The 26,209-nt window shown below is 41.3% G+C and overlaps 2 protein-coding genes across 2 annotated transcripts in view; both read right to left on the bottom strand.

Moving 5' to 3' along the window:
* The window catches only part of LOC113010234 (zinc finger and SCAN domain-containing protein 31-like), a 51,382-nt gene that overhangs the window by 17,098 nt on the left and 8,075 nt on the right, over positions 1 to 26,209 (bottom strand). The window contains exon 4 of the mRNA XM_026149219.1: positions 3,469 to 3,503. Coding sequence (XP_026005004.1) covers positions 3,469 to 3,503 — 35 coding nt within the window. The remainder of the gene's footprint in view (positions 1 to 3,468; positions 3,504 to 26,209) is intronic.
* Positions 1,455 to 24,920, bottom strand: LOC113010319 (gastrula zinc finger protein XlCGF49.1-like). Its single transcript, XM_026149354.1, has 2 exons — positions 24,642 to 24,920; positions 1,455 to 3,147 (listed from the first exon to the last, which is right to left on the bottom strand). Exons 1-2 carry the CDS (start codon positions 24,708 to 24,710, stop codon positions 2,392 to 2,394), a joined length of 825 nt encoding a protein of 274 aa, XP_026005139.1. The 5' UTR covers positions 24,711 to 24,920; the 3' UTR covers positions 1,455 to 2,391.

The raw sequence follows: 26,209 nt of genomic DNA, 5'->3' as shown, positions 1-26,209 counted from the left end.
TGGAAGACAGACCTCTGTTATGATGACATGAGGTGATGCATGAATTGATGACTGACATTTTTATTTAACTTCTTCAATCACAACAGTATATTTGAACATACACAATAGTTTATTTTTAGCTTACAAACATCTGAGCATAAAGTGCTGACAAGGAACCCTGGTGTAAACATTAAAATGAAAGTCAGTACAATGTGCAGATTGCAGAAATATACATAAACAAAATCAGTGGCTTTACCACACTCAGTTTTTCGACATCTGTGAACTACTAGACAGTCATTCAATTAAAAAATAATATTAAATAAATAAAACTAATAAATAAAAAATACACACATCTTACTGATCTCTGCAGTCAGTAACATTACACATAAAGTGCAAACATAATAGCAATTGTATAAACACACACACAAACACGCCTTTAAAGTTTAAAGGCGTGAAATTGGACGGTCTAGTTCTGATTAGCGTCACCGCTGTCTCGGTGGAGTTTAATAAACTCGGCCGTCTGCTTCTTGCTATCTAAAATATAACCAGACACTGGCGTAAATTCTCGACTGTCTCATACTTCTGTTTAATAAGTTTTCTGTTTGACGTTTAGTCAGCTGTGTGAAAACCAAGGAGGAACCCACCCGGGGGATTAATAAAGTTTTATTTTATCTAATCTAATAACTTTAATCTCAGCCAAACCGATTTACTCACGAACAAACAAAACACTGAAAAAAGCCCAACAATAACATTTTTAGGTTGTCTAAGTGACTTATATATTACGTTTAACCCGAGCAGCGAAACTCCGCGGTGATCTGAAAATGATGTGCCGGGAGTTGTGCCGTTCTCGGCCGCATCAGTAACCCTCGAGCTCCCGGCTAGCTGTCGAGCTGGTGGGTAGCAGACGCCTCTGAAAACGTCGAAGCACTTTTGCAAATATGGGATATCTTGATAAACCGAGCAGATATTTGATGTTTACACAACTACTTTCTCGCCTGAAAATATGTTAAAAGTTTATTTTGTGACCCAGAAAGATTAGTATGAGTAATTTTAAAACTTAGTAGCGGCCGCCATTGTTGGAAACTGGAGTTTGGCTGGGCCGCGCTATGAATTCTGGGATATGGTAGTAATTTGGACAGCCTTCGGCGCGTCGCTGTGACGTAATCGGTCTACAAATGCGGCCTCAGAAGGATGCAGCCCATGAATTTGGACATGTCCAGAGTATAATCGCAGCCTTTGCGGTTAGAAAATTGCACTTGATCATGTCGCGATATATCGTTCAGCCCTAGTTACAAAGTATTGAGTTGTATTTTTGTTATTGACCAAATACTTATTTTCCACCCTGATTTACGAATAAATTCTTTACAAATCCTACCATGTGGATTCATGGATTTTTTTTTCACATTCTGTCTCTCACAGTTGAAGTGTACCTCTGGTGCAAATTACTGACCTCTGTCATCATTTTAAGTGGGGGAACTTGCACAATCGGTGGCTGACTAAATACTTTTTTGCCCCACTGTATGTTGTCTGCCAACACTGCACTCAACACTGACGAAGAATGCAGTGGAACAGCAAAACAGCATCATCTGTAAACTTTGGAAACTTGTTATTTTGGACTGGAAAACAAAATCTTTTTTTATTTACTTTAAAGCTGAATTTTTGGTTCAAATACTACTAGAATTTAATTCATATTACTTAATATTTGTGTTCATTTCATTTTTATTTGGACAGTCTTATTGAGTAAAATAGGACTAAATATTTAAGTATTGATGTTAAAAATACATTATTTTCAAATTCATGTCTCCTGGGTCATTGTTTTAATTTTCTGTGGGACGAGACGAGAGGGTGATACTCACAGGTGGGCAGACCTGAGCAGGTGAGGTACTAAAGCCTAGAACAGGAAGTCTTCCCACAGGAAGCGGAGACAAGATTTATTGAAATAATCGTTGACTAATCAAAGACAAATTGAAATCTCTGGAGCATCAGAAAATCAAAAACACAACAAAGAGCCGGGGGACTGCTGAGCCTCTAGAATCCTCTATCAAACCTTTTTTGAGACCTGGTGCTGCCATCAATTTCAAAAAAAGATTTATCATATTTTCCCTGACGAATCAAAAAGCTTCAACATGATAGGTATCATCAGATTTAGTTCACACATTGCGACATGTAATACAGTCAAACGATCATTGTCTGAATAGGTTTTCAAGCCAAAAGCAAAAACATTTGAACCAGCATGAATTTGTACATTTGTGTCAAACTTGGCTCCAAATATTTGACCTTTTCTAAAAACATGTTAAGACTACAGCTTCTCACCTGTGTGAGCTCTCAGCAGGAGGAAACAGCTGATGTTCAACATTTACGTGGCCAGTCAAATGAGGATTTCAACTTTCCCCACGCTTTGCAGGAATGCAGCTATTTACCTGAATGAATTTCTGTGTGTTTTTTAAGTGATGTTGAATTTGAAAACTTTTTACTGGAGGTGTTACCAACATGTGACCTCTCAACTGTGTGAGTTCTTATGTGGAAAGACAAACTTTTATTGTGATAAAAACCTTTCCCGCATGTTTTGCAAGAGTACGGCTTCTCACCTGAGTGAAGTCGTGCGTGTTGTTTAAGTGACGATGACCTGGGAAACCTTTTACCGCATGTTTGACAAGAGTACGGCTTCTCACCTGTGTGCAGCCGTACATGTTCTTTAAATGACGATGACCTGGAAAACAATTTACCGCATGTTTGACAAGAGTACGGCTTCTCACCTGTGTGAAGCCTTGCGTGTTCTTTAAGTGACGATGACGTAGAAAACTGTTTACTACATGTTTGACAAGAATACGGCTTCTCACCTGTGTGATATCTCATGTGGACGGTCAAATGACAAGTTCGACGAAACTTTTTCCCACATGTTTTACAGGAATATGGCTTCTCACCTGTGTGGATCTGTGTATGCCTTCTAAGTACTGATGGCCTAGAAAACATTTTACCACAAGTCTTACAGAGATTTTTGCACGAACGAGAGCTTTCTGCATTTTTACTTCTGTTTGGATTTCTCGTTGATCCTGGATCTGCACTCCTGCTTCTTCCCTGATCTTGGCTCTCAGCAAGAGGGGCGTTATTAGTGATGAGATGATCATTATCTGGTTCACTGTGCTCTCCTTCCTCAGCAGCAGTCACCATGAAGGTATCCGTCTCCTCCTTCAGTCCTTCAGAGCTTTCTGCATTTTTACTGTTTGGATTTCTCGATGATCCTGGATCTGCACTCCTGCTTCTTCCCTGATCTTGGCTCTCAGCAAGAGGGGCGTTATTAGTGATGAGACGATCATTATCTGGTTCACTGTGCTCTCCTTCCTCAGCAGAAGTCACCATGAAGGTATCCGTCTCCTCCTTCAGTCCCAGCTGCTCTCCCTCCTGACTGCTGCACAGTTCCTCCTGCTCCTCTTTAATCTGTGGAGCTTCTGGTTCCTCCTGGTCACAGAGCTGCAGCTCAAGGAGAACCTCCTCCTCCTTACAGACAGGCTGCTGTGGGACGTCTGGAGGGGAAAAAAAAGACAACTAATGAGATTATGAGAGACAGAGACAGAGAGAGACAGAGAGACAGAGAGAGACAGAGAGAGAGAGAGTACATACAATACAAACATCACATTGGGGATGGTCAGGCTAGGTAGTGAGGAAAAAAAACAACAAAAAACAAAAAAACAACAGTGAAATGTGTAACACAAAAGGATAATACAGGAATATCAGCACACCATAACACAATAAAACACAGACAAGCAACATGGGAGAGTATTCCAGTGTGTACAGCTGATCTGGGACCGCAGCAATCTTCGCCTGCGCCTCCAGCTGATCCGTCCACATTGGATGGGAGGCGTTGGATTCAGGGGAAGGAGGGTGATAGTGAGGGCGCATCAGTATCAGTGTACATGTTTCGTGCGTGTGCATGTGTATCCCGTGTTCAGCTGAGAGAAAGTGTCACCACGCCCGGTTAAGCAAAGGTCAACAGTCTCCAGTGGACGCAGGTGGCCTTGAAGGAGGGACAAAGAGTTCTGACAACAATCCTGTAATCATGGGAACAATTTGTTGTTCCAGTCAGCTTCGACCTTGGCGCCAGTGGGATAGCTGCATGAGTGAAGATGGTGAATGTTTGGGTTTAGTGCGAACAACTGCATCCAATTTTTACAGTTGGTCTAATGTCCGTCACTGGTCACCAATTATCTCAATTCCCGTTGTTCTTCTCCAAGATCTTATCAAAACACAGTCTGAGTACTCACAGCCCTGCCCATCGTCTATCATGTCAGCCAGCCTTATGGGATTTTGAACAGCAGTAGCAATAAAAAAAAAAAAAAATGCGGCCTGAACCTGAATTGGGATACAGCCATTGAGATGAGATGAGATGGCCTTTATTTGTCAGTTGCAGGTCTTTTGGCCACAACCGAGATGACAGACCTTGCCGACCGTACATACAATACAAACATCACATTGGGGAGACAAGTCAGGCCAGGTAGCGAGGAAAAAAAACATTGAAATGTGCAACACAAAAGGATAATACAGGAATGCACAGATATCAACACACCACAGCACAATAAACACAGACAAGCAACATGGGAAAGAGTTCCAGTGTGGACATCTGATCTGGAACCGCTACAATCTTTCGACTGCGCCTCTAGCTGACCCGATGTCCACATCATGGGGGAGGTAAGCGTTGGAGGTGGCGTTGGATCCGGGGTAGGGAGGGTGATGCGTCAGTGAGTGCTTATCAGTATCAGTACAGGGAGTGCAGAATTATTAGGCAAATGAGTATTTTGTCCACATCATCCTCTTCATGCATGTTGTCTTACTCCAAGCTGTATAGGCTTGAAAGCCTACTACCAATTAAGCATATTAGGTGATGTGCATCTCTGTAATGAGAAGGGGTGTGGTCTAATGACATCAACACCCTATATCAGGTGTGCATAATTATTAGGCAACGTCCTTTCCTTTGGCAAAATGGGTCAAAAGAAGGACTTGACAGGCTCAGAAAAGTCAAAAATAGTGAGATATCTTGCAGAGGGATGCAGCAGTCTCAAAATTGCAAAGCTTCTGAAGCGTGATCATCGAGCAATCAAGCGTTTCATTCAAAATAGTCCACAGGGTCGCAAGAAGCGTGTGGAAAAACCAAGGCGCAAAATAACTGCCCATGAACTGAGAAAAGTCAAGCGTGCAGCTGCCAAGATGCCACTTGCCACCAGTTTGGCCATATTTCAGAGCTGCAACATCACTGGAGTGCCCAAAAGCACAAGGTGTGCAATACTCAGAGACATGGCCAAGGTAAGAAAGGCTGAAAGACGACCACCACTGAACAAGACACACAAGCTGAAACGTCAAGACTGGGCCAAGAAATATCTCAAGACTGGTTTTTCTAAGGTTTTATGGACTGATGAAATGAGAGTGAGTCTTGATGGGCCAGATGGATGGGCCCGTGGCTGGATTGGTAAAGGGCAGAGAGCTCCAGTCCCACTCAGACGCCAGCAAGGTGGAGGTGGAGTACTGGTTTGGGCTGGTATCATCAAAGATGAGCTTGTGAGACCTTTTCGGGTTGAGGATGGAGTCAATGGTGAACAGATCAAAACACTGACAGAATCCATGGATGGCAGGCTTTTGAGTGTCTTTGCAAAGAAAGGTGGCTATATTGGTCGCTGATTTGTTTTTGTTTTGTTTTTGAATGTCAGAAATGTATATTTGTGAATGTGGAGATGTTATATTGGTTTCACTGGTAAAAATAAATAATTGAAATGGGTATATATATGTTTTTTGTTAAGTTGCCTAATAATTATGCACAGTAATAGTCACCTGCACACACAGATATCCCCCTAAAATAGCTCAAACTAAAAACAAACTAAAAACTACTTCCAAAAACATTCAGCTTTGATATTAATGAGTTTTTTGGGTTCATTGAGAACATGGTTGTTGTTCAATAATAAAATTATTCCTCAGAAATACAACTTGCCTAATAATTCTGCACTCCCTGTATATGTATGTGTGTGCGTGTCTATAGTTCAGCTGAGACAGTGTCCTTCGCCCTGCCAGGCTAAGTAAACAGTCTTCCAGCCAACCCAGGTGGCCTTGTAGGGAATGGGAAGGAACAGACTCAACACAGTCGTTATCAGGGTGTTGTTGTTCGGCTCCAGCCTTGAGCTGGCGCCGAAGGGGTAGCCAGGTTATGATGGTAATTGAGAATTTCAAGCTGTTTTTTAACACTCCGACACTGGTCTCTCAGTCTCCCGTTAATAGCTGCGAGCTTCTCCGTGATGCTATTAGCCGTCGATTCTGTGGTCTTGTCACTCTTTTTGCTCACAGAGCAGATTCTGAGACCTCACGACCGCAGCCAACTGATCCGAGGTGTAATCCAGCTCCACCCAGAGATGTTGTTCTGAGTTGATTCTTTCCTGATATAATCCAACATACATACGCTCAAAGGTGTTATTCTGAGCATTCACTGCAGCCGTTAGCGCCTCCAAGCTCTTAACCATGCTGCCTTCAGTGAGCCCTTTCTGAGAAGTCGCACCTGTCGTTCCAATCCCAGCGGGCAGCCTTGGTGGGGTTTGAACAGCCGGTTCCGCTCTCTTAATTCTCCGATAAGTCAGGGCCAAGCCAGCTCCGATCAGCAAGAACCCTGTTATCGTGGTTCCGAATAGGTAGATATCTTCAGCGTCCTCGATCGACATTCCCGCCAGGCACACGATCCTCTGCCACCCGTCCATCGTGTATCCGACAGGGAAAGTCCCTCCAGGGCACTCGGGTTCTCCCGAGCCCAGACTTCACGTTAAAGGGTGTCAGTAGCATTCAGAGACCAGTTGATCAAATCCATAATTCTCTTTTAGGTTTTAGACACAGACTGTGAGAGAGTGTTCCAGGGAAAGTAATACAAAAAAAGACACGAGACTAGACAAGGACATAAGAACTAGCAGGAAAGATAAGGGAGAGGAGAAAAGTGCGTCCGCCTCCTCCGAGAGCCAAAGAAAGTGTGTGTCTGTTTTATACTGATGCACGAAGGCCCTGACACTGAGAGGGTGGATCTACCTGTACGTGACCAGGCTGCATCCTCAGTGCTCAAACATCTGAAGATGAAAACCTGTTTTATGTTTCCTACATCTAATCAAGCGCACGACACAAACACTCAGCAAGTACTGGTCTCTGTTTATGGATGGGATAAAGAAAGGCAACGGAGTTGATGCCTTGTAACTAAGCAACAACCTATATGATGCACTTAGCAACGCTAAGTCACACTCTGAGTCTGAACTTTTACAAACCAAGCTACTGAGAACTGAGGACACAATCAGCAGAATGTCTGTGATGAAAATGACCATGAGCTGCCTGAAATGACACTGATGCGTTCATATTATTGGAGACCCACAGGAGGACTTCTATCGCTGTATCTGCATCTGCATCTTAATGCATTCATACATGAGGGTATTTTACATTACACTTTCTTTTAAAGCGATACTTTCACAGTTCTAACTTTATGCTGTTACTTACATAAAGAAAACTCAAATCCAGGCTGATTTTAGTGCCTGCTGTTTGAATGGAGCACAGTGCAGTCCTGTCAGTGAAGTTGCCCCCCACCTTCTTCAAATCCAACAAAAGTGGTGTCAAACGTTTGTGCTGCAAATTTTTTGTTTGTGCCGCTTTCATTTTAAAGATATTTATAAAATTCCATCAATCCATCCATTCGCTTCCACTTATCCTTTTAAGGGTCGCGGGGGCGCTGGAGCCTATCTGAAGAAATTTAAAGGGGCATGCCCGTAGGTGCGTATCAGTTTATAATTAGATAAGGTGTTTTGAGCCAATAAGCTGGTTGTGGATCACTGACTACCATGTTTCTTAACATTACCTTACTCCATCTAGTGTGCTACCAGCAGGGTATATGCTAAAATGCTAATGGTTGTTAAAACATTAACCTAATAATATGTGAACTGTAGCTTTTAATTCAAATGCTAATATTAACAAAAGTGCTGTCATTTGTATGTGGGCTGTCATGAGCAAGTTGTATAAAATTAACGTGCACTTCAGTGATTCAGCAAATCTGAGCTCAACGGCTCCAAACAGCCTGCAGAACTGTGAATCTCAGGTAACTGTCAATGTTACCTGAAAGAGCCAAACTTCTGTAGCCATGGTCCCAAAGGGCTATTAAACACGTGTGGCATTGACACACATTTATCTCAGAGCCTGGATTTATCTACAAGTATTTTGATGATGAGCTATGAACATTGACTAAATTCATTTTTATGCCGATCAAATGAATTTTGAACTAGATCTTGTTAAGGATAAACTGGTACAACTCTGCCAAAAAAGCAAACATAGCGACCTGTGTTCGGTTTGTGATCACCAGGGGGCGCTATCACACACATTCTACTTCTGAGAAAAAAAAACAAGAGTTGAAGAAAACATGTGCTAGCTCTCTCATTTGCATTTTTAAGCTAGCTTCCATGAGCAACAGCAATCATCAACACTTCAATTCACTACGTCAAAACAGTGTATCAAAGTAATTTTATGTCCACTTAAAGATGTAGAACTAAAGTTATAACCAAATTATGGCAGTAATATATCACATTTGTCATTTTTGCTTGACAGATGCCAAAGAAATCAGTGGTGGACAAAATTGCAGTATTTGAAGTCCTTCGTGCTTCTAAAGAAGCAGTCATAAAAAAAATGGAAAAGTTTCAACTCCAAGTGACATATAGCAAAATCTATGCAAACAACTTGGCAAAAAGATGACACCAAAAGCTCTTTACACTTTTGTTAAATTAAACAGACAATGTATGGGCTGCTCTGGATTACAGTGACGAATAGAGACTGACACAGACAGCAGTGACAATGATAATGACTTTGAACAAAGCAGCTCTCCTTTTCAAAACAAAGACTGCAAGACTGTGGAGCTCCCATTTGAACAGTGGATACATATGATTCCACATAAAGTCACATACAAAAAGAATACTTTCAAGAAAAGGGAAGCTGGCCAGCTGTACATTACATGTGAAAAGGAACCTGAAAATCACTGCCCAATGGTGCTGAAGTGTGTAATGGCAAACACGGATGAATCCATGCACACTGGCTTTTCTAAGAGAGCCATGCCCGGAAGTCTGAGGGCACAAGTAACAAAAGAACTTGGTGAAGGCAGACTGCAGCCCCATGTGTGGAGAGCATCAGAGGCAGCAAAGCTGATGGACTTTGGTGATCCAGAGCAAAGCCATCTACCAAATTTGACAACTCTGCGCAAAGACAAACACGAACAAAATCAACTAGAAGTTGCTCATAAAAACCCAATACCGTCTCTCCACTCATTAAAATACAGTTCCCCTCCCAGTGGAAGCATTTGGGACATTGGATTAGACAAGTTCTTCTGTCACTACTGGAGTCAAACTCAAATGCTGTACAAGACTGCAAAGCACCCATAGTCGCCTTTGATGCGACTGGCTCAGCTGTAAAAAAGCTTCTCAGGCCTAATGGTTTATCTGGAAACATCTTCCTGTATCAAGGTGTGTTAACAGGAAGGGACAACTCTCACGTCCCAGTGGTGCAAATGTTGTCAGAGAGACATGATGTCCAGGCAATCACAAGATGGTTATCGGAATGGATTCGTGCTGGAGCACCAATCCCAAAGGAGGCCATCTGTGATTTCTCCTTAGCTTTACTTGGTGCTTTAGTTAAGGCTTTAACACATCATTCAGATTTGAAGCTACATTAATGAATGCTTTGGTGTCTTGCTTCGGGAAAAAATCCCCCTTATGTCAGAAGTGTCCAAATCAAATCTGAAAAGAAAGATTGCAGATGAGACTATGTCTGTTTCTGATGACAAGGAAGAAGAAGACATTAGATAACTTCAGCTAATGTTGAAGCAGAGTTCAAGAACATTAAACATGGTCTGTTCAAGCATGAAAATCTCCCTATAAGGATAGATAAATTCACTGCACGACATCTTGGTTTCATTGAAGGAAACATGCAGATCTGTTCTGCAACACAAATACGAAAAGAAGCAGAGGTTGCCAGACAGGATGGTACAGTGAAGCGTCAGGATCCACACAAAGCCTTTGTGGAGCAGGAAGTGGACGATAACCCCTCTCAGGAGCCCAAAATTGACACAGACATGGACATTGAAGAAACAGCAGCTTTGGAAAACTGGAGAGGCCTTGCAGTTCCACCAAACCATACCTCTCCCCTTGTCCTGAATGGCTCCACTCAGATCCAGCTGTGAAAAAGAAAAAAGTAAAGCTATGGCTGTTAAAAAATGGAAATAATCAACAGCCAGTCAAACTTGGCAAAGGACAATACTGTGTCATGAACACCTGTGCCTTTGATGCCTTCTGTCAAAGTCTGTGCTGCGCTTTCTGTGACAGTCTTACTGCTCAAAACATGTTGAATAGTTCAGAGGAGAACAAAGTATTCCAGCTTGTGAAATCCCTTGCTTCAAAGGGTGTCACTCAACATGCCTATTCATTGAGGGCAGAGGTGCTGAGCTCAATATTCTGCCCTGTTCAGTTGAAGACTGCTGTTCATCGTGTTGATGCACAGTGCCATGTGTCCACAGTAATTCAAAAAACAATGACGGAAAATCCAAGTGTTCACTTCACAAGACAGTGTTCCTCCCAGTACTGCAAACTTTACACACCAAACACAAGGCAAATCCCTTTTGTTTCCATTGATCTGTCAGCTTCTGGCATAGCTCACCTTCAGTCTGCTGTTGAACAAGGGCTCAACCTTCCAGCATCGCCATGCCTAAGACCAATCGAAAGTCCTGATGCATCTCCAACAGCATTTAAAACAGATTCATCAGGAAAGCAACTTTGCACAGGGACTGTTTGTCACAGTTTCACCCTGAGAGAGCTTGTATGGATTGACACAGACCTTGGAAAAGGCTCTACAGAAACTCTGGAGCACAGTTTTCACAGTCCAAAAAGGTTTTTGCTTACTGAATTCCCATCCACTCTGCTACTTCAAGGAGAGAAATTCACACTGAAAGCAGTCATTACATTTCAGGAGGGCCCAACACCAGAAACACTCGGGCATTATATGACATTCTGTAACAGGACCCCGTACATCTGGGAGATGTATGATGACCTAAGGAAGGATGTAACTATAGCATCTGAAAACACCAGCGCATGTCCGCACGCTGTGCTCTACACAAAGGAGTGATGGCAAGATTTCATGAAAGAAAGTCCTTTTCTAGTTTGTGAGTTAGATGATGGAAATAGCTGTTATTTTTCAGTTATTGTATTAGACTTGTGAGGCTCAGACACTTCCATGTATTTACCTTTTCTAACAGGAAACATAAACCACGTTGTTCTCATAGTTTTGTATTTTGTTACCAGCAAATAAAGTTGTTTCTCCAACAGAATGCATTAATTATTTTAAATGCTATATTTAACCTAGTTTTTAAATAGGTTATAGCAGTTTGATTACTAGGTTTAAGAGTGTGATCATGAGAAAAAAATATCCAAAGCTGGTTAATATCTCTCAATGTTTTTTACAGTAAAGAAAGTGGCTGGTTGAACTTTAGAAGCTTATAATAATATCTTTAAAACGACAGCGGCACAAACAAACATTTTTGCAGCACAAAAGTTTGACATCAAATTTGTTTGATTCCATTAATGTGGGGGAGCTGGTTGACCTCTGATGACCTCTAGAAATTTTCTTGAATATCTTTAAAATGAAAGCAGCACAAACGAAAATGTTTGCAGCACAAACGTTTGATACCACTTTTGCTGGATTTGAAGAAGGTGGGGGGCAACTTCACTCGTGCAGTCCTGTCCTCTGTTTGCTCTTTGTTAGCTCACATCAAAAAGGCCTCACAATCAGAAACGTCCCGCAGAGCTGTGATCAGGATGCTCCCTCAGAGGGACACTCACCTGTCCTGTGCAGCTTGATTTGGGGTTTCCAGGTGATATCCAGCAGTCTGCGCTGACGGTCGATCTCTTCCTCGTACTGGACGATCGTTTTTTCAAACTCCAAGAATATTTGTTCAGCAGCAGCAGTTAGTCGCTCGTTGATGAACTCTCTCAGATACTGAACTGAAGGCATCGTTGCTGCCGCAGCTCACACACTCAGCTCACACAACAACAACAGTCTCTGGAAAGCTAACGGCGTTAGCGCCTTTCCTTTGTTTACTTCCGCCTGGTGTCACGTGATTAACGCACCTCCCCCCCCCCCCTCTCTCTTATTAATGAATGTAAAGTATTACAGAGGGCTCGGTGAGTCAGTGCAAAGCCGCTAACACCACAGTGATGTGCTGACTCTTTCGGTCCCACACTCCCGGCTCTGTTCACACACGCGCCTTTCCTTTCTTTATTTCCGCTTGGTGTCACACGGTTGTTGCTCCGGCAGAGAGCATTTACCTTTAACTGTTCCGCTGTCGAAGATTTCTCTGTTTCAAATCAGTTTCCAGCTGAAATCAATTTTTTTTCTACATCCACGGAAAACAAGAAAATCGCAGATATTCTCATTTGAATTTTAAGCTTTCTGTTTTGAAATGATCTGAATACGTTTCTTATATTGAACTTTAACATGATCCCTATAAAAAGAGTTACTGTTTGATCTGGTGAGCTCAGAACAAACAAACAAAAATGTGCTTTCTGATCAAAATATATAAAGTTTGATTAAAAACTTACAAAGTAATGCCAGAATAAGTTATTAATTATTATTATTGTTTGACTGGCCACAAATAAATTTTTATTATATTCAGTTGTTAAACATTCGGCATATTGTTTATTAAATTAGAACCTCTGGGGCCCGTTCTTCGTACGTCGCTTACTACATCCAAGATCAAATGACACATCCAAGACCAAACCATCGCGCTAACCGTGAGCTCGCTAATCCGGTTCCCCGAACACACCTGCTGTTGACGATTACTACAGCTGGATGAAGTAATGTGAGATCACTGGGTGTCGTAAAAGGGGCTACGCATCGATAGTAGAAACATTGATCGGCAACCCTCTGATTGGTCGGCGAAAATGTCGAAGGGGCGTGCTCGGTATTTTCCGGCAGCAGAGCAAGAACTCATGAGTGAGGGATTTCAGGAGTTTCAGAGTTTAATTAAAACGCAAGAGAACACTGCAAAGGCTGCAAAAGCAAGGAGCGAGGGCTGGCAGAAAGTTGCTGACAAATCAAACTCGTAGGTAATTTAATAATAATAATAATAATGGAGTGGATTTATATAGCGCTTTCCAAGGCACCCAAAGCGCTTTACGATACCACTATTCATTCACTCCCACATTCACACACTGGTGGAGGCAGCTATGGTTGTAGCCAGGCTGCCATATCGCGCCATCGGCCCCTCTGGCCAACACCAGTAGGCGGTAGGGTAGATCTATCATATGACACTATATTGTCCAATATCATATGGCATTATATTATATTATAATATGTTATATTATATCCCCTTTCACATTAGAGCCACAACAGGACCCACAAGAACATGGGAACAAGTAAAAGTGGAATACAGGAGTATTCTACAGAATGGTAATATTTATCTCTTAGATTGCTTTGCGTCTCTTGGCAAGGTAATACTGGCCTGTAATACTCTGTTAGTTTGTTCATAACAGCAACCAAGAAAAGGGCAGAGGAAAAAAAGACAGGTGGTGGTCCTGCACCCCCTCGTCAACAAGTTGGTTAAGTAAATAATACCCTCACGGGAATATCGATATCTCTCTATGAGCACACTGTCGCGCTGAGCTAAAGGATCCTGTCTGTCCCGCAATATACGCTGAATTCTGAGGACTCTCCTTATCAATCTTGCACCTTCCACAATGGGTGGCTCGCGTAAACGGACAGGACATGGCTGCGACAGGCTTCCCAAATCCACCTTCGCTTTTATAGCCGTGGTCTCTCATCTTGATTACACGAAGTAATTTACAATTACTACTCTGAAATATGAATTACATCTGTAATAATCACATACATGTAATAGAATGTTAATAGTACATTTCCCTTTTTTAGGAAATGACCTGTATGTATCTGTGTGACATCAATAAATGGATCAGGTGCTGCATTATCTTTAGTTACATTGATGTTATTTATTTATGGTGAAACAGTGGTGGAATATCGCTGTTGCTTTCGTATGAATGACGCGGACATACCTCCTGTTTACATAAAGTAAACCTGCTCCCGAGCAGGTTTACGCTTACGGCTCTGTTGCTATGACAGCAAGTCCCGGATGATCTTCGGGGAACCGAACGATCCAAGATCACGCGAAATCGTCAACAATCTAATCCAGCTAACTCACTTAGCGAGGTACGAAGAACGGACCCCTGGTGCTGGTCACCAGCAGCTCCCTCACAGGGAAATCTTCAAAACTCCTCCGTAGGCCCACCCAGAAGATGGATAAACTCAGCATTTCATGAACACTGTGATGGAGATGTTTGTGTAATGTTATAAATACTCGGATACTCCTCAGAGGCTCCGGACTTTTACATAAAGATATTATATTCAGTCCTGTAGAAAGTTATATATTTACAAATATATTATCATCTCTGGTTACTGTGGTATGAATGACTCTGAATTACTTTATGGTAAACAACACGCTACTGGCAAAAAACAGTGAAAGAATTCCAGATCACAAGTTTGTAGTTAAACATACAAGTGACGACCTTTGACCTTCCTCAGGTTTTATTTAATTGTGTCTGAGAAAATCTCATGTACTCTTCATGCAGCTGAGTACATTCAGTGCACATTCTTATCTCTCGCCTCAGTCTTGAATCCTCCTCACCTGATTCATCACTGACCCCAACCAGCAAAGGCATCTGCAACCATTCCAAGAGCTTGATCCACATAGCTGGAAATAAAGCGAATTTGTTCCTGGTGGGTGTTGGACTCTGCGCTCTGCAGATATGAGGAAACAGTGACAGGAAACAGAGCTCAGCAAGAGGAGGAGCTACAGCAGTGAACATGATAGGCTTCATTTAGGAGCTGAAGAGCTGCTGTGTTCTCTCTATTGTTCATTCAGTCCAAGAGAAAATCATGTTGCTGCTTTTCATTTGGATGATGATAGTCTCCTTTCAGACTGGTGAGTCATCAAAAGATGGAGTGAGATGTAAAAGGAGATGATGGACATGAAAATATCTGGATGTTGTTTGAATTGATTCACTTTTTATAAACTAAGTTTAAAGATGCAGAAACATGATGGTGAAATATGTCTTTGTTGTTTTCAGGATCCTCTGAGGATTTACTGACACCATCTAAAGATGTAGTGACGAGTTTGGAAGGAGGCACTGTGACTCTCTCCTGCAACTATTCAGGCTCTGTCAGTTACTTCTTCTGGTACAAACAAAAGTCCAGTTTATCTCCACAGTTTCTCATCAATGAATATTCAGAGCAAAACGAAAAGCTGAAGTTTAGAAAAGATCAAGACAAAAGTGAGTTTCATCTGGAGATCTCCTCTGCTGCAGTGACAGACTCTGCTGTGTACTACTGTGCTCTGCAGCCCACAGTGACAGGAAACAGCAAAACTCTGTACAAAAACCTTTGGAGCAAAGGCAAGGCAAGGCAAGTTTATTTGTATAGCACAATTCAACAACAAGGTGATTCAAAGTGCTTTACAGAGACATTAGAAACAAGAACAAATAAAAAGCATGATTTAAAATTGAATAAAACAAGCAAATAAACTAACTAACTAATTAACAAACAAACAAACAAACAACAGTATATAAAATCAAAACAGATAAAATCAGTAGTTAAATGTAAGTTTTGAAATTTAAGCTTAAAAGTGTGGATTTGGTGCTTTATTCAAATGCAGCTGAGAACAGGTGAGTCTTCAACCTGGATTTAAATAAACTGAGTGTTTCAGCTGATCTGAGGCTTTCTGGGAGTTTGTTCCAGATATAAGGAGCATAAAAGCTGAATGCAGCTTCTCCGTGTCTGGTTCTGACTCTGGGAACTGATAAAAGACCGGATCCAGATGACCTGAGGGATCTGGATGGTTCATACTGGGTCAGGAGGTCATTGATGTATTTTGGTCCTAAACCATTCAGAGCTTTATAGGCCAGCATCAGAACTTTAAAGTCTATCCTCTGACGGACAGGCAGCCAGTGTAAGGACCTCAGAGCTGGACTGATGTGGTCCACTTTTTTGGTCTTAGTGAGGACTCGAGCAGCAGAGTTCTGAATGAGCTGTAGTTGTCTGACTGATTTTTTAGGTAGACCTGTAAAGATGCTGTTACAGTAATCAAGCCTACTAAAGATGAATGCATGGACTAGTTTTTCCAGGTCCTGTTGAGACATCAGATCTTTTATCCTTGATATATCCTTGAGGTGATAGTAAGCTGACTTTGTTATTGTCTTAATGTGTTTTTCTAAGTTTAGGTCTGCATCCATCACTACACCCAAATTTCTCGCCTGGTTTGTGGTTTTTAGATGTATAGATTGAAGTTCTCTGGTGACCTGTAATCGTTTTTCTTTGGCGCCAAAGACTATTACCTCAGTTTGTTTTTGTTTAGCTGGAGAAAATTGTGGCACAACCAGTCATTAATTTCCTCAATGCATTTACCAAGAGCCTGTACAGGGCCTCGGTCTCCTGGTGACATTGTGATATATATTTGTGTGTCATCTGCATAGCTGTGGTAGTTTATTTTGTTGTTCTTTATAATCTGTGCCAGTGGGAGCATGTAGATGTTAAACAGAAGGGGTCCCAAGATGGAACCTTGGGGAACTCCACATGTGATACTTGTCTGCTCAGATGTGAAGTTACCTGTTGATACACAGTATTTCCTGTTTTCTAAGTATGTCTTGAACCAGTTTAGTACAGTTCCTGAAAGACCTGTCCAGTTCTCCAGTCGTTTGAGTAATATGTTGTGGTCAACTGTATCAAATGCTGCACTGAGATCCAGTAAAACTAGGACTGACATTTTTCCACTGTCTGTATTCAGACATATGTCATTAAACACTTTGGTCAGAGCGGTTTCAGTGCTGTGGTTCTGTCTAAAACCTGACTGGAAGGCATCGTAGCAATTATTCTGTTTTAAGAAGTAACTGAGCTGTTGAGAAACTGCTTTTTCAATGATCTTACTTAAAAACGGGAGATTTGAGATCGGCCTGTAGTTGTTCATTTGTGTCTTGTCAAGATTGTCCTTTTTCAGTATAGGTTTGATTACAGCAGTTTTTAGTGGTTCTGGAAACACACCTGATAATAAAGAAAAGTTGACGATCTGTAACAGGTCTGACTCTAAAGTCTTTGAGACCTTTTTGAAAAAACTTGTTGGCAGGACATCTAAACAGCAGGAGGAGGAGTTCAGTTGACCTAAGATGTCCTCCAGGTCTTTGCTGTTAATAGGTTGAAACTGTTTCATGGTGTTTAAACAGTTTTTTGGTGGACACAGTACATATCCTGGATCTGCTGTTGATGTACCAATTGCTTGTCTAATCTTTTGGATTTTTTCAGTGAAGAATATGGCAAAGTCATTGCAGGCCATGGTCGAATGAAGTTCAGCTGCCACTGACACAGGAGGGTTTGTTAGCCTGTCAACTGTAGAAAATAAGACCCGAGCATTATGGCTGTTTTTAGTGATGATGTCAGAGAAGTAGGACCTCCTTGCACTCCTCAGTTGTAAATTATAATTGTGAAGTTTCTCTTTATAGATGTCATAATGAACCTGGAGGTTTGTTTTTCTCCATCTGCGCTCAGCTTTCCTACACTCTCTTTTTTCATTTTTCACCAGTGTGGAGTTTCTCCATGGAGACTTTTTCCTTCCAGAGATAACCTTCACCTTAATGGGAGCAATAGTGTCCATTACATTTAACATGTTAGCATTGAAGCTATTGACGAGCTCATTGACTGACCCTCTGGACAGGTCAGGTGTTAATGGGAAGACCTGGTTAAAAATTGCACTACTGTGTTCAGTTATACACCGTTTTGTTATCACTGTTGTTGATATATTTATGTGGGCTGAGATTTTACTTTCAAAGAAAACACAGTAATGATCAGACAGGCCCACATCAGACACAGTAACCTTTGAAATGCTCAGGCCTTTGGAGATCAGTAGGTCAAGAGTGTGTCCTCTATTATGTGTGGCCTCTGTTACATGCTGAGTCAGCCCAAAGTTGCCCAGAGTGTTACTCAGGTCTTTAGTCCCTTTGTCCTGAGGGTTGTCCACATGGATGTTAAAATCCCCAACAATAATTACACAGTCAAAATCAACACAGATCACAGACAGCAGTTCACTGAGGTCATTAAAAAAGTCTGTGCAGTATTTGGGAGGCCTGTAAACATTAAGAAACACAACTTTGGATGGGGCCTTCAGCTGTAAAGCCACATATTCAAAAGACTGAAAACTTCCAGGAGATAGCTGCTTACATTGAAATGATTCATTAAATAAGACAGCAACCCCTCCTCCTCTCCTGCTCGCCCTGACCTCACTGATAAAACTGTAGTTAGGAGGGGTCGTCTCGATGAGAACAGCTCCACTGTTACTTTGGTCCAACCAAGTTTCAGTTAAAAACATAAAATCAAGGCTGTGCTCAGTGATTAAATCATTAATTAAAAATGTTTTCCCAGCTAAAGATCTAATGTTTAATAAAGCCAACTTAAGTGTTTTAGAGGTATTACTTGTCCCCTCGTGTTTGGCAGCAGTCTGTGGCACACAAGGTATGTTTACTATGTTTAAAGATCTTTTAGAGTGCAGCTCTCTGTGTTTTGACCAGGCCACATGTCTCCTGTCACCTAAAAGTACAGAAATTTTAAAACCTTCTAGTAAACAGGGTCCCAGCTTCTCCTGGGAAAAGTCATCACTGCCATAATCCTCGCAGCCCGGACCCTCCACACATCATGCATCAGACTGCGGAGACAGGGCATGAAGAGGAACTAAGGGGGGCGAGGCTGGGCAATGTGACTTCGATTGCTCTGTTGAGGGTGGGGCTCGATGGCGAACCTTTGGCCGCTCTGGTGGGGGGTTTATGGGGGACAAAAAGGGATTGGGCCGGGGGGTAGATCTGAGCCCAGCATTGACCCGCTCCATCATCTCCTCAGTGAATTTCAGGTGTGGGGAGGAGGGAGAAAGGGAGGGGGAGGAGGGTGATGGCCTGTCAGGGGTTTGGGGGACTGGGGAAGATCGTGGTCCCTTGTCCTGGTCGTTGGTGTTGTTGAGAGAGTTGGAGGCAAATAGGGACCCCTCTTCTTGCCTCAGATGTCTCTCCTTTCTGAGGCTCTTCCCGGGTGGGGGCAAATGGAGCTCCTCCTCAAGGTTTCTGCTGGGCTTTGTCTGTTCTTGGAGTACTGTTTGTTCCTCTTTATGAGATAACTCCTCGTTTATCTCAGCCTTGGCACCAAGCACGGATGGATGACGTATGGAATAAAACAAGTTGGAGGTGAACAGTTTCACCCCTGACTTGTTAAAATTAAATCCATTTGCTTTGAACAGATGCCTGCGTTCCCAAAAAATATTAAAGTTGTCGATAAAATGCACTGAGTGGTCAGCACATGCTGATATAAGCCATTTATTCAGTGTAAACAACCTGCTGAATCTCTCGTCTCCTCCTCTGACCGGCGGTACAGGTCCATTGATGAATACAGCTGCATTCAGAGAGTTTACAGTGTTTAATAATCCAGTAAAGTCCCGTTTCAGAACCTCCGACTGTTGTTTGGACACATCGTTTGACCCTGTATGCAGAACAATGTTTGTCACAGTTGGATATTCATCTGCAATTTGAAGAATTCTCTCCTTCAGGTTGTTGACCATATCGTTAGGAAAGCAGAGGACTTTAGTGTTCTTACCGCACATCCTTTGTACATCCTTTACGGCAGAGTCACCCACAATCAGAGTTTCAGGCCTAGCCGTTAGCTTTCCCTGTGGCCTTTCACTTTTCAACAGATTTTCAGACCTTATTTCGCTGCTTTTAGATGGATGGTTGTCCGATATAGATCCAGGGTCCTTTGATAGTGGAGCAAATCTGTTCTGCAGTTTCACATTCAGTTGTTTTGGAGGTTTGTTGTTAACCTTCCTATTCACGGTTGTCCAGTCCTGTTTCCTCCCGTATACAGGGGTAGAAGAGCTTCTCTGTCTCGTAGGAAGTGAAGGCCAGTCGGTTTCAGAGATTTCAGCTCGCTGTGCCCTGCCTGTGATACGTCCTCCCCCTTCCAGGAGACATGATTTATGTCTTGGTTTTGCACCAAGACAGTCTAAGGGGGGATTATCACTTGAGGATTTATAATAATGCACAGAGTCTACTTTCTTGGTCATGTTATCTGTGCTCCTTAGCTGTGTACTAGCTTGCTCATCGCCATTGTTTTGAATCAAAGGCAAGGTTGTTTCATTTCCACACAGTCCATTTACCTCCACGTTTACTTCTAAGCGATGAAAGACAACAGAATACTCCACAACATCCACTAGAGGGAGCCACACACTGTTAAACCTCTGATTCTTGTGTCATTGGACTGATGACAAAGACAACAGAGAAATGAAGCAGTAAAGATCAGAGACAGAGACAGAGCTGCTGTGGAAGCACAGAACTGTTTGATTGGCTCAGCTATTACACTGGCCCCGCCCACTGAAGTTGAGCTCATCCAATGACATTATTTGTTGGTCATTGTGCTGCAGTGGAAGAACATTGTTCATGTGCTGTCTGTCTGGCTTTAATAACTCCAAAGACATGTTGCTGCACCTCTTTTTGCTTCTATCTCACATTATAGGTGAGTTTAAGAACAGGGATTAAAGTTTAGTTGAAGCTGCTGCATTAAGCAGATATACAGACTGCATTTCACTACTTTTCTTCTTTCTTTTTCCAGGACTAACAGCTGGAGACTCAATCACTCCTCAACAACCTGAAGTCACTAAAACAGAAGGAGAATCTGTCACACTCACATGTAGCTATGAGACAAGTTATACACATCCAGAGCTTCACTGGTACAGACATCATTCTGACCTTCAGGCTCCTCAGTTTATACTCTGGAAAGGAGCCAAATACTACAGTGGTCGTCAATATATTCCCAATAATCGATATGGATCCCAAACATCACCAACAAAAACTAATCTGACCATAGCAGCCCTAACCCTGGCAGACACAGCTCTCTACTACTGTGCTCTAGAAACACAGTGATACAAAGTGTAGAAGAGGCTGTACAAAAACCTGAACACAGATATCTGACTACTCTTCAAAGAGGAGGGAAGTGGTATTCAAAGCACAGCTTCATATCAGATGGATTCTGCTAATTCCTGTTTTATCAGAGTCACTGTGGTTACAGCTGCTAATGAAACACTGTGGGAGGATTCACATGAGCAGCAAATCCACATCAACCACAAACCAACTGCAGGAACGTTCAAGCACAAAGAAATAAAAAAGCAAATTCACACAGCTGAAATTCAAAACCCACTGACTTTAAATACATATTTATGCATTTAATACTAAAATGTGAATTTATGTTCTTAGTACTAAGTTATGTGCAATTTAGATGGAACTGTTTAGAAACTTCAACTAAGGATCTGACTTAGCCACAAAATCTGTATTTCTACATGACTTAGGAGAGACTACTGACATTTTAAAGAAACCACTGATACAATAAGCAGGGGAGATTTATTTTAACCAGTGGTTTTCTGTTTTATTGCAGCAGTTATAAATGCATTCAGAAAAAAAAAAGTCAACTATTCTAATCTGTCCTTGGTTCTCTTTCCCTGTACTTGTAACCACCTTGGATCTTGAAACATGGCTGGATAATAGATGAGCTTAAAACAGTTATTCTCAAAGTATGTGGCATGCGCCACTGGTGGGGTTCTGACAGGTGGGGCACCAGTTACCTGGCAGAAAAACAAATAAATAACTAACGTTCAACATTAGTTGCGCATGTTAAGCATCTGCTGAAAAGCTGCGGCCACGTGTGTAAGTTGACAGTTTCAATAAAGGAGTGTACTAAAAAGTGCGATCATGTGGTCAGGTCTGTTGTGCATCTTTTACAGTGGTGCCGAAACCCAGGACTGGGGCACGAGACCCAACCACATTTTATTTTATAAGACTGAACTTTCTTTCCCATGTCTGGCCACGTTCACGTTCTGTTTAACTTGTTGCTTTTTTGAAGAAGTGTAGCAAACTAATGAAGCAGTCCAGTGACAAAAGTTACAAATAGTTTGAAGTGAAAGTTGTTTGTTTGAAACAAAAATTGTTGAAGGATTTATTGGGAATGAGTTGAATGAGGCAGCTGTTGTCAGCTGTGATTGGTCCCCATGAAGGAGAAAAAGCATCTTTACTTCAGGCTGTGGCCTTATTTGTGCTTCTTGGCTAAGTGACCAGAGGCCTCCAAACATCTAGGTGGGTCCAGGAACAGGCTGAGGGAGTACGAACGACCAAAAACAGCCCGTGAGGATTTTTAATCAGCATCTGCTTTTTGAAAATCTTTGACACAGACAAGCGAAGAAACTGCACTCCTGTGCCGCTGTGTAAAAAAAGCAACCCAAAATCTCCCGAGTGCATGGTGGCCCTTTACCCATCTTTGGATTCTAAAGTCATGTCTAGATTTTAACAAAACCCCAATGCACAGCATCAGTATTAAAACGATGCAAAAAAAATATCAAAATAAAGAAAATTAAAGAAACTATAAACAAACAGTTGCCTCTGCAGGTATGGGTGCAAGTCTTTACTGCAAAGGGGATTCTGACCATCTGTAGCACAAAAAAGATAAAACAAAAAAATAAATAAATGTTTTTCATGCCTTTCTTCATCAGTATTGTTTTCTTCAGAAACCTCTCCAGAGTAGAGGAACATTTGAATTGGATGCAATGATCAGCTTCTCACAGTGAGCGAGCTTCACCACAGTAAACCACGAGGGCACCAGGTTGTAACAATAGGCATGTAACAAAATGACGGAGGTAAAGGGGAAAACTGTTTCTCTAACACAATCTGGATTTTACATCACTCAGGAAAGACTACTGAAAGAAACTACTGAATGAAATAAAGTAAGGACAGATGGGCTTTAATATAATCATAGATTGAATTTATTTAATGCAGGCAGAAGGCTAACAGCAATAATATATAAAAATCTATTCAACAGTTATAAAGGATACAATTTAAGTAAACTGTTATCTTCACTTATCCCTGTTCCAGCTTATTCTACTCTGCTTAAAACCCTCTTTGACCTTTTAAAGCGATGCTGAATGAAAGTTGAGCTCAAACCAGCCTTCCTCAGCTCTGGCAGGTCCCCATGACGCAGGAAAAACATCTTTGCCTCACACTGTGCTCTCAAGCAGAGAAACATATGTGCAGCTATAGGAACGAGGTCTTTGCTGCAGGCTGGAGGAGTCCAAGGGAAACAAATGTTCTACTTTATCACTGTCAAAATATTCTTTCATTAGTTACTGCTATGCAGATAAAACACAACAAAACAAAGACCCTCCCCAATGCTGGTACAGTTATAACCTGATGATAACAACGCATAACAACGTCTACATTCTTACAAAACTGAAAAGTAAAAAACAAACAAAAACAAAACAAAGTCAATGAACTAAATAACCAAAAATGATATGAACCAAATAAACTGAATAGCTACAAAATGTAAAAAACAAAATTAAAAAAAACCTTCAACATTTTCTATTTATTAAAAAACAAATAGCTCAAATGCACTTTTACATCACAAGACACCAACTCCAAATCAGCAAAAGCTATCAGCTATCAACGAATAGACAGCAAATATAAAACTTGATATTCAAATTGAGTTTCAACCACCCAGTAGATAAATATTCTCTTAACAGCTCTCCTGTGAACCTGTATAAATCCTTAGATCTTCTGTTACGCTAGGTCTCTCAGATGTCAGTCTCTCTAAATTCTTCAAGACTATGACTTCTTCTGTATGGGAACATTTTCCCACATGTTTTGCAATGATACGGTTTCTCACTTGTGTGCTTTTTTCATGTGTACCGATAAACAACTACTACTTATAAATTTTTTCCTGCATCGTTTACAACGATACGGTCTCTCACCTGTGTGCAGTCTCATGTGTATGGTCAAACTAGCCCTCTGTGTTAAACTTTTCCCACAGGTTTTACAAGAATACAGCTTCTCACCTGTATGGGCAGTCATATGTCTTTTAAGTGAATATGAAAAATAAAAACTTTTTCCACAAGTTTCACAAGAATACGGCTTCTCACCTGTGTGCATTCTTATGTGTTCAGATAAACTTCTTCTACGAATGAACATCTTCCTGCATATTTTACAATGATACGGCTTCTCACCTGTGTGTGCTTTCTTGTGCCTATTTAAATTACCCCCGTTTCTGAAACTTTTCCCACATGTTTTACAAGAATATGGTTTCTCACCTGTGTGGACATTCTTATGGTCTTTAAGTGATGATGACAAATGAAAACTTTTCCCACACGTTTCACAAGAATACGGCTTCTCACCTGTGTGCGTTCTCATGTGTACAGTCAGATTACCCTTCACTGTGAAACTTTTCTCACATGTTTCACAAGAATACGGCTTATTACCTGTGTGGATTGTCAGATGTCGATTCATTTTGTACATTTCATTAAAGGATTTTCCACAAAAATCACACGTTAAATACTTTTTACCTGTGTCAGAGTTACACCGACTCTCTGAGTTACTATTTGTCCCTGAATCTAAATTCCAGCTTCCTTCATGATTTTGGCTCTCATTCATAGGACAGCTGTGATAAAGAAGCTGGTCAGTGTTTGCTTCTGGGTCATTGTGGTCTCCTTCCTCAGCAGCAGTCACCATAAAGGTATCAGTCTCCTCCTTCAGTCCAAGCTGCTCTCCCTCTGTGATGTGATAATAGAAAAACATGCCTGAGAAAATACATTGTCAAAATAACACTTTTACAGAGACTATAAGTGTCATCCACAAAGGCTGCTACTCCAGATATAAGCTCATCAACAGAGGAACATCAGCAGACGTGCAGCAGTAAAGGAAGAGAGAGGTTAAACGGCAAGGTAGAAAAGCTGCAGGCAGTGAACATATACTGAATGAATAAATGATCAGTATGACCTGGATCACCTGCTGAGAAAGAAAAAAGAAAGCAAGCAGAAGAGAACAAGAGTAATAGAATAAACAGCATCACAATGATATATGGGAATATGACAGTAAATACTAAATGTTAAACATTATTGTGCAGCACATAAGATCAACAGAACACAGTGTGCTTTGAGGTAGGAGCCAAAAAGGGTGTAGTTTGTGGGTGTGATCACCCGTGTGTACACCTGTGAGCATGGACGCGCTTGTTTTTTTAAAAGGTTCCTTCATGTAATGATCTGCTAGAGGGTGTGGGGGGGCCACAGCCCCGTCCTCCAGGGCATGAAGCAGGTATGGAGGAGATCAAAACTGTTTTTTTCTTTCACAGCAGGTGATCCAGGTGATTGATATATGCATTTTTTATTTCTTTTTTTTTTTTTCTGCTCATTCTGTTGGTTTTTGCCTTTTGCCCTTCTCCCCCGTCCCTCTTCTCAGCTGTTTCTCTTTCCCTCTTTCTTTCTCCCCTTCTTTCCCCCAGTCAAGTCTGTCCCGTATTCAGTAAGTGAAAATAAAATAAACAATAAAAGGTCAATCAAATGGACCATTACGGCAAGGCTGGGATGGTCAATTTGGTAAAGTAAATCCGTTGGGCATCTTTCTTTGCCTTTAGACAACAATTCTGATGCAAAAGAGCCAAACGGGACAGGCAAAAAAAAAAAAAAAAAAAAAAAAAAAAAAAAAAAAAAGATCAGTATGACACGACAAACCAACTTTCTAACAGTAACAACAACATTAACAAAGATTACCTTCTGATGCATCATCTGACTGTTTGTGATCATACTCAGACTGAAAATGAAGCCATTTCCAGGCTCAAGGTGATATTGTACGGTGGATTAAATCTGCATGTACTTTTCCGCATTTATAATTCCTTCAGTTTTAACCCTTGTATGGTGTTCGGGTCTGTGAGACCCGTGTTCAGTTTTTTTCAAAAGAAAAATTAAACAATTAATTATTTTTTCACGTGTAAATGTGTTGTGTCTTTCCACTCACTCCACTTGATTATAACTGATTTATTTATAACATTTTATATAAAAGAAAAACGAGAAGCACATTAATTCATAAATGTGATCTAACAAAGGTAAAGGGAAAAAATTAACCATGTTTGCTGTTCATATGTCTTGTAATTGGGATGAAGTAAACATCTGTTGAGTAATTTAACATAAAATTGTTTGATAGTGTTAATTTGGAAGGCCAAAACTCTAGCGGGTCCACCAGACCCATGAACACTGGCTGAGTAACAAAAATACGAACACCACACAAGGGTTAATATGAGC

This window comes from Astatotilapia calliptera, chromosome 18, assembly GCF_900246225.1.
Source record: "Astatotilapia calliptera chromosome 18, fAstCal1.2, whole genome shotgun sequence".
Lineage (NCBI taxonomy): Eukaryota > Metazoa > Chordata > Actinopteri > Cichliformes > Cichlidae > Astatotilapia > Astatotilapia calliptera.
The sequence above is the reverse complement of the archived record's forward strand: the minus strand, read 5'-3'. Positions and strand labels throughout refer to the sequence as shown.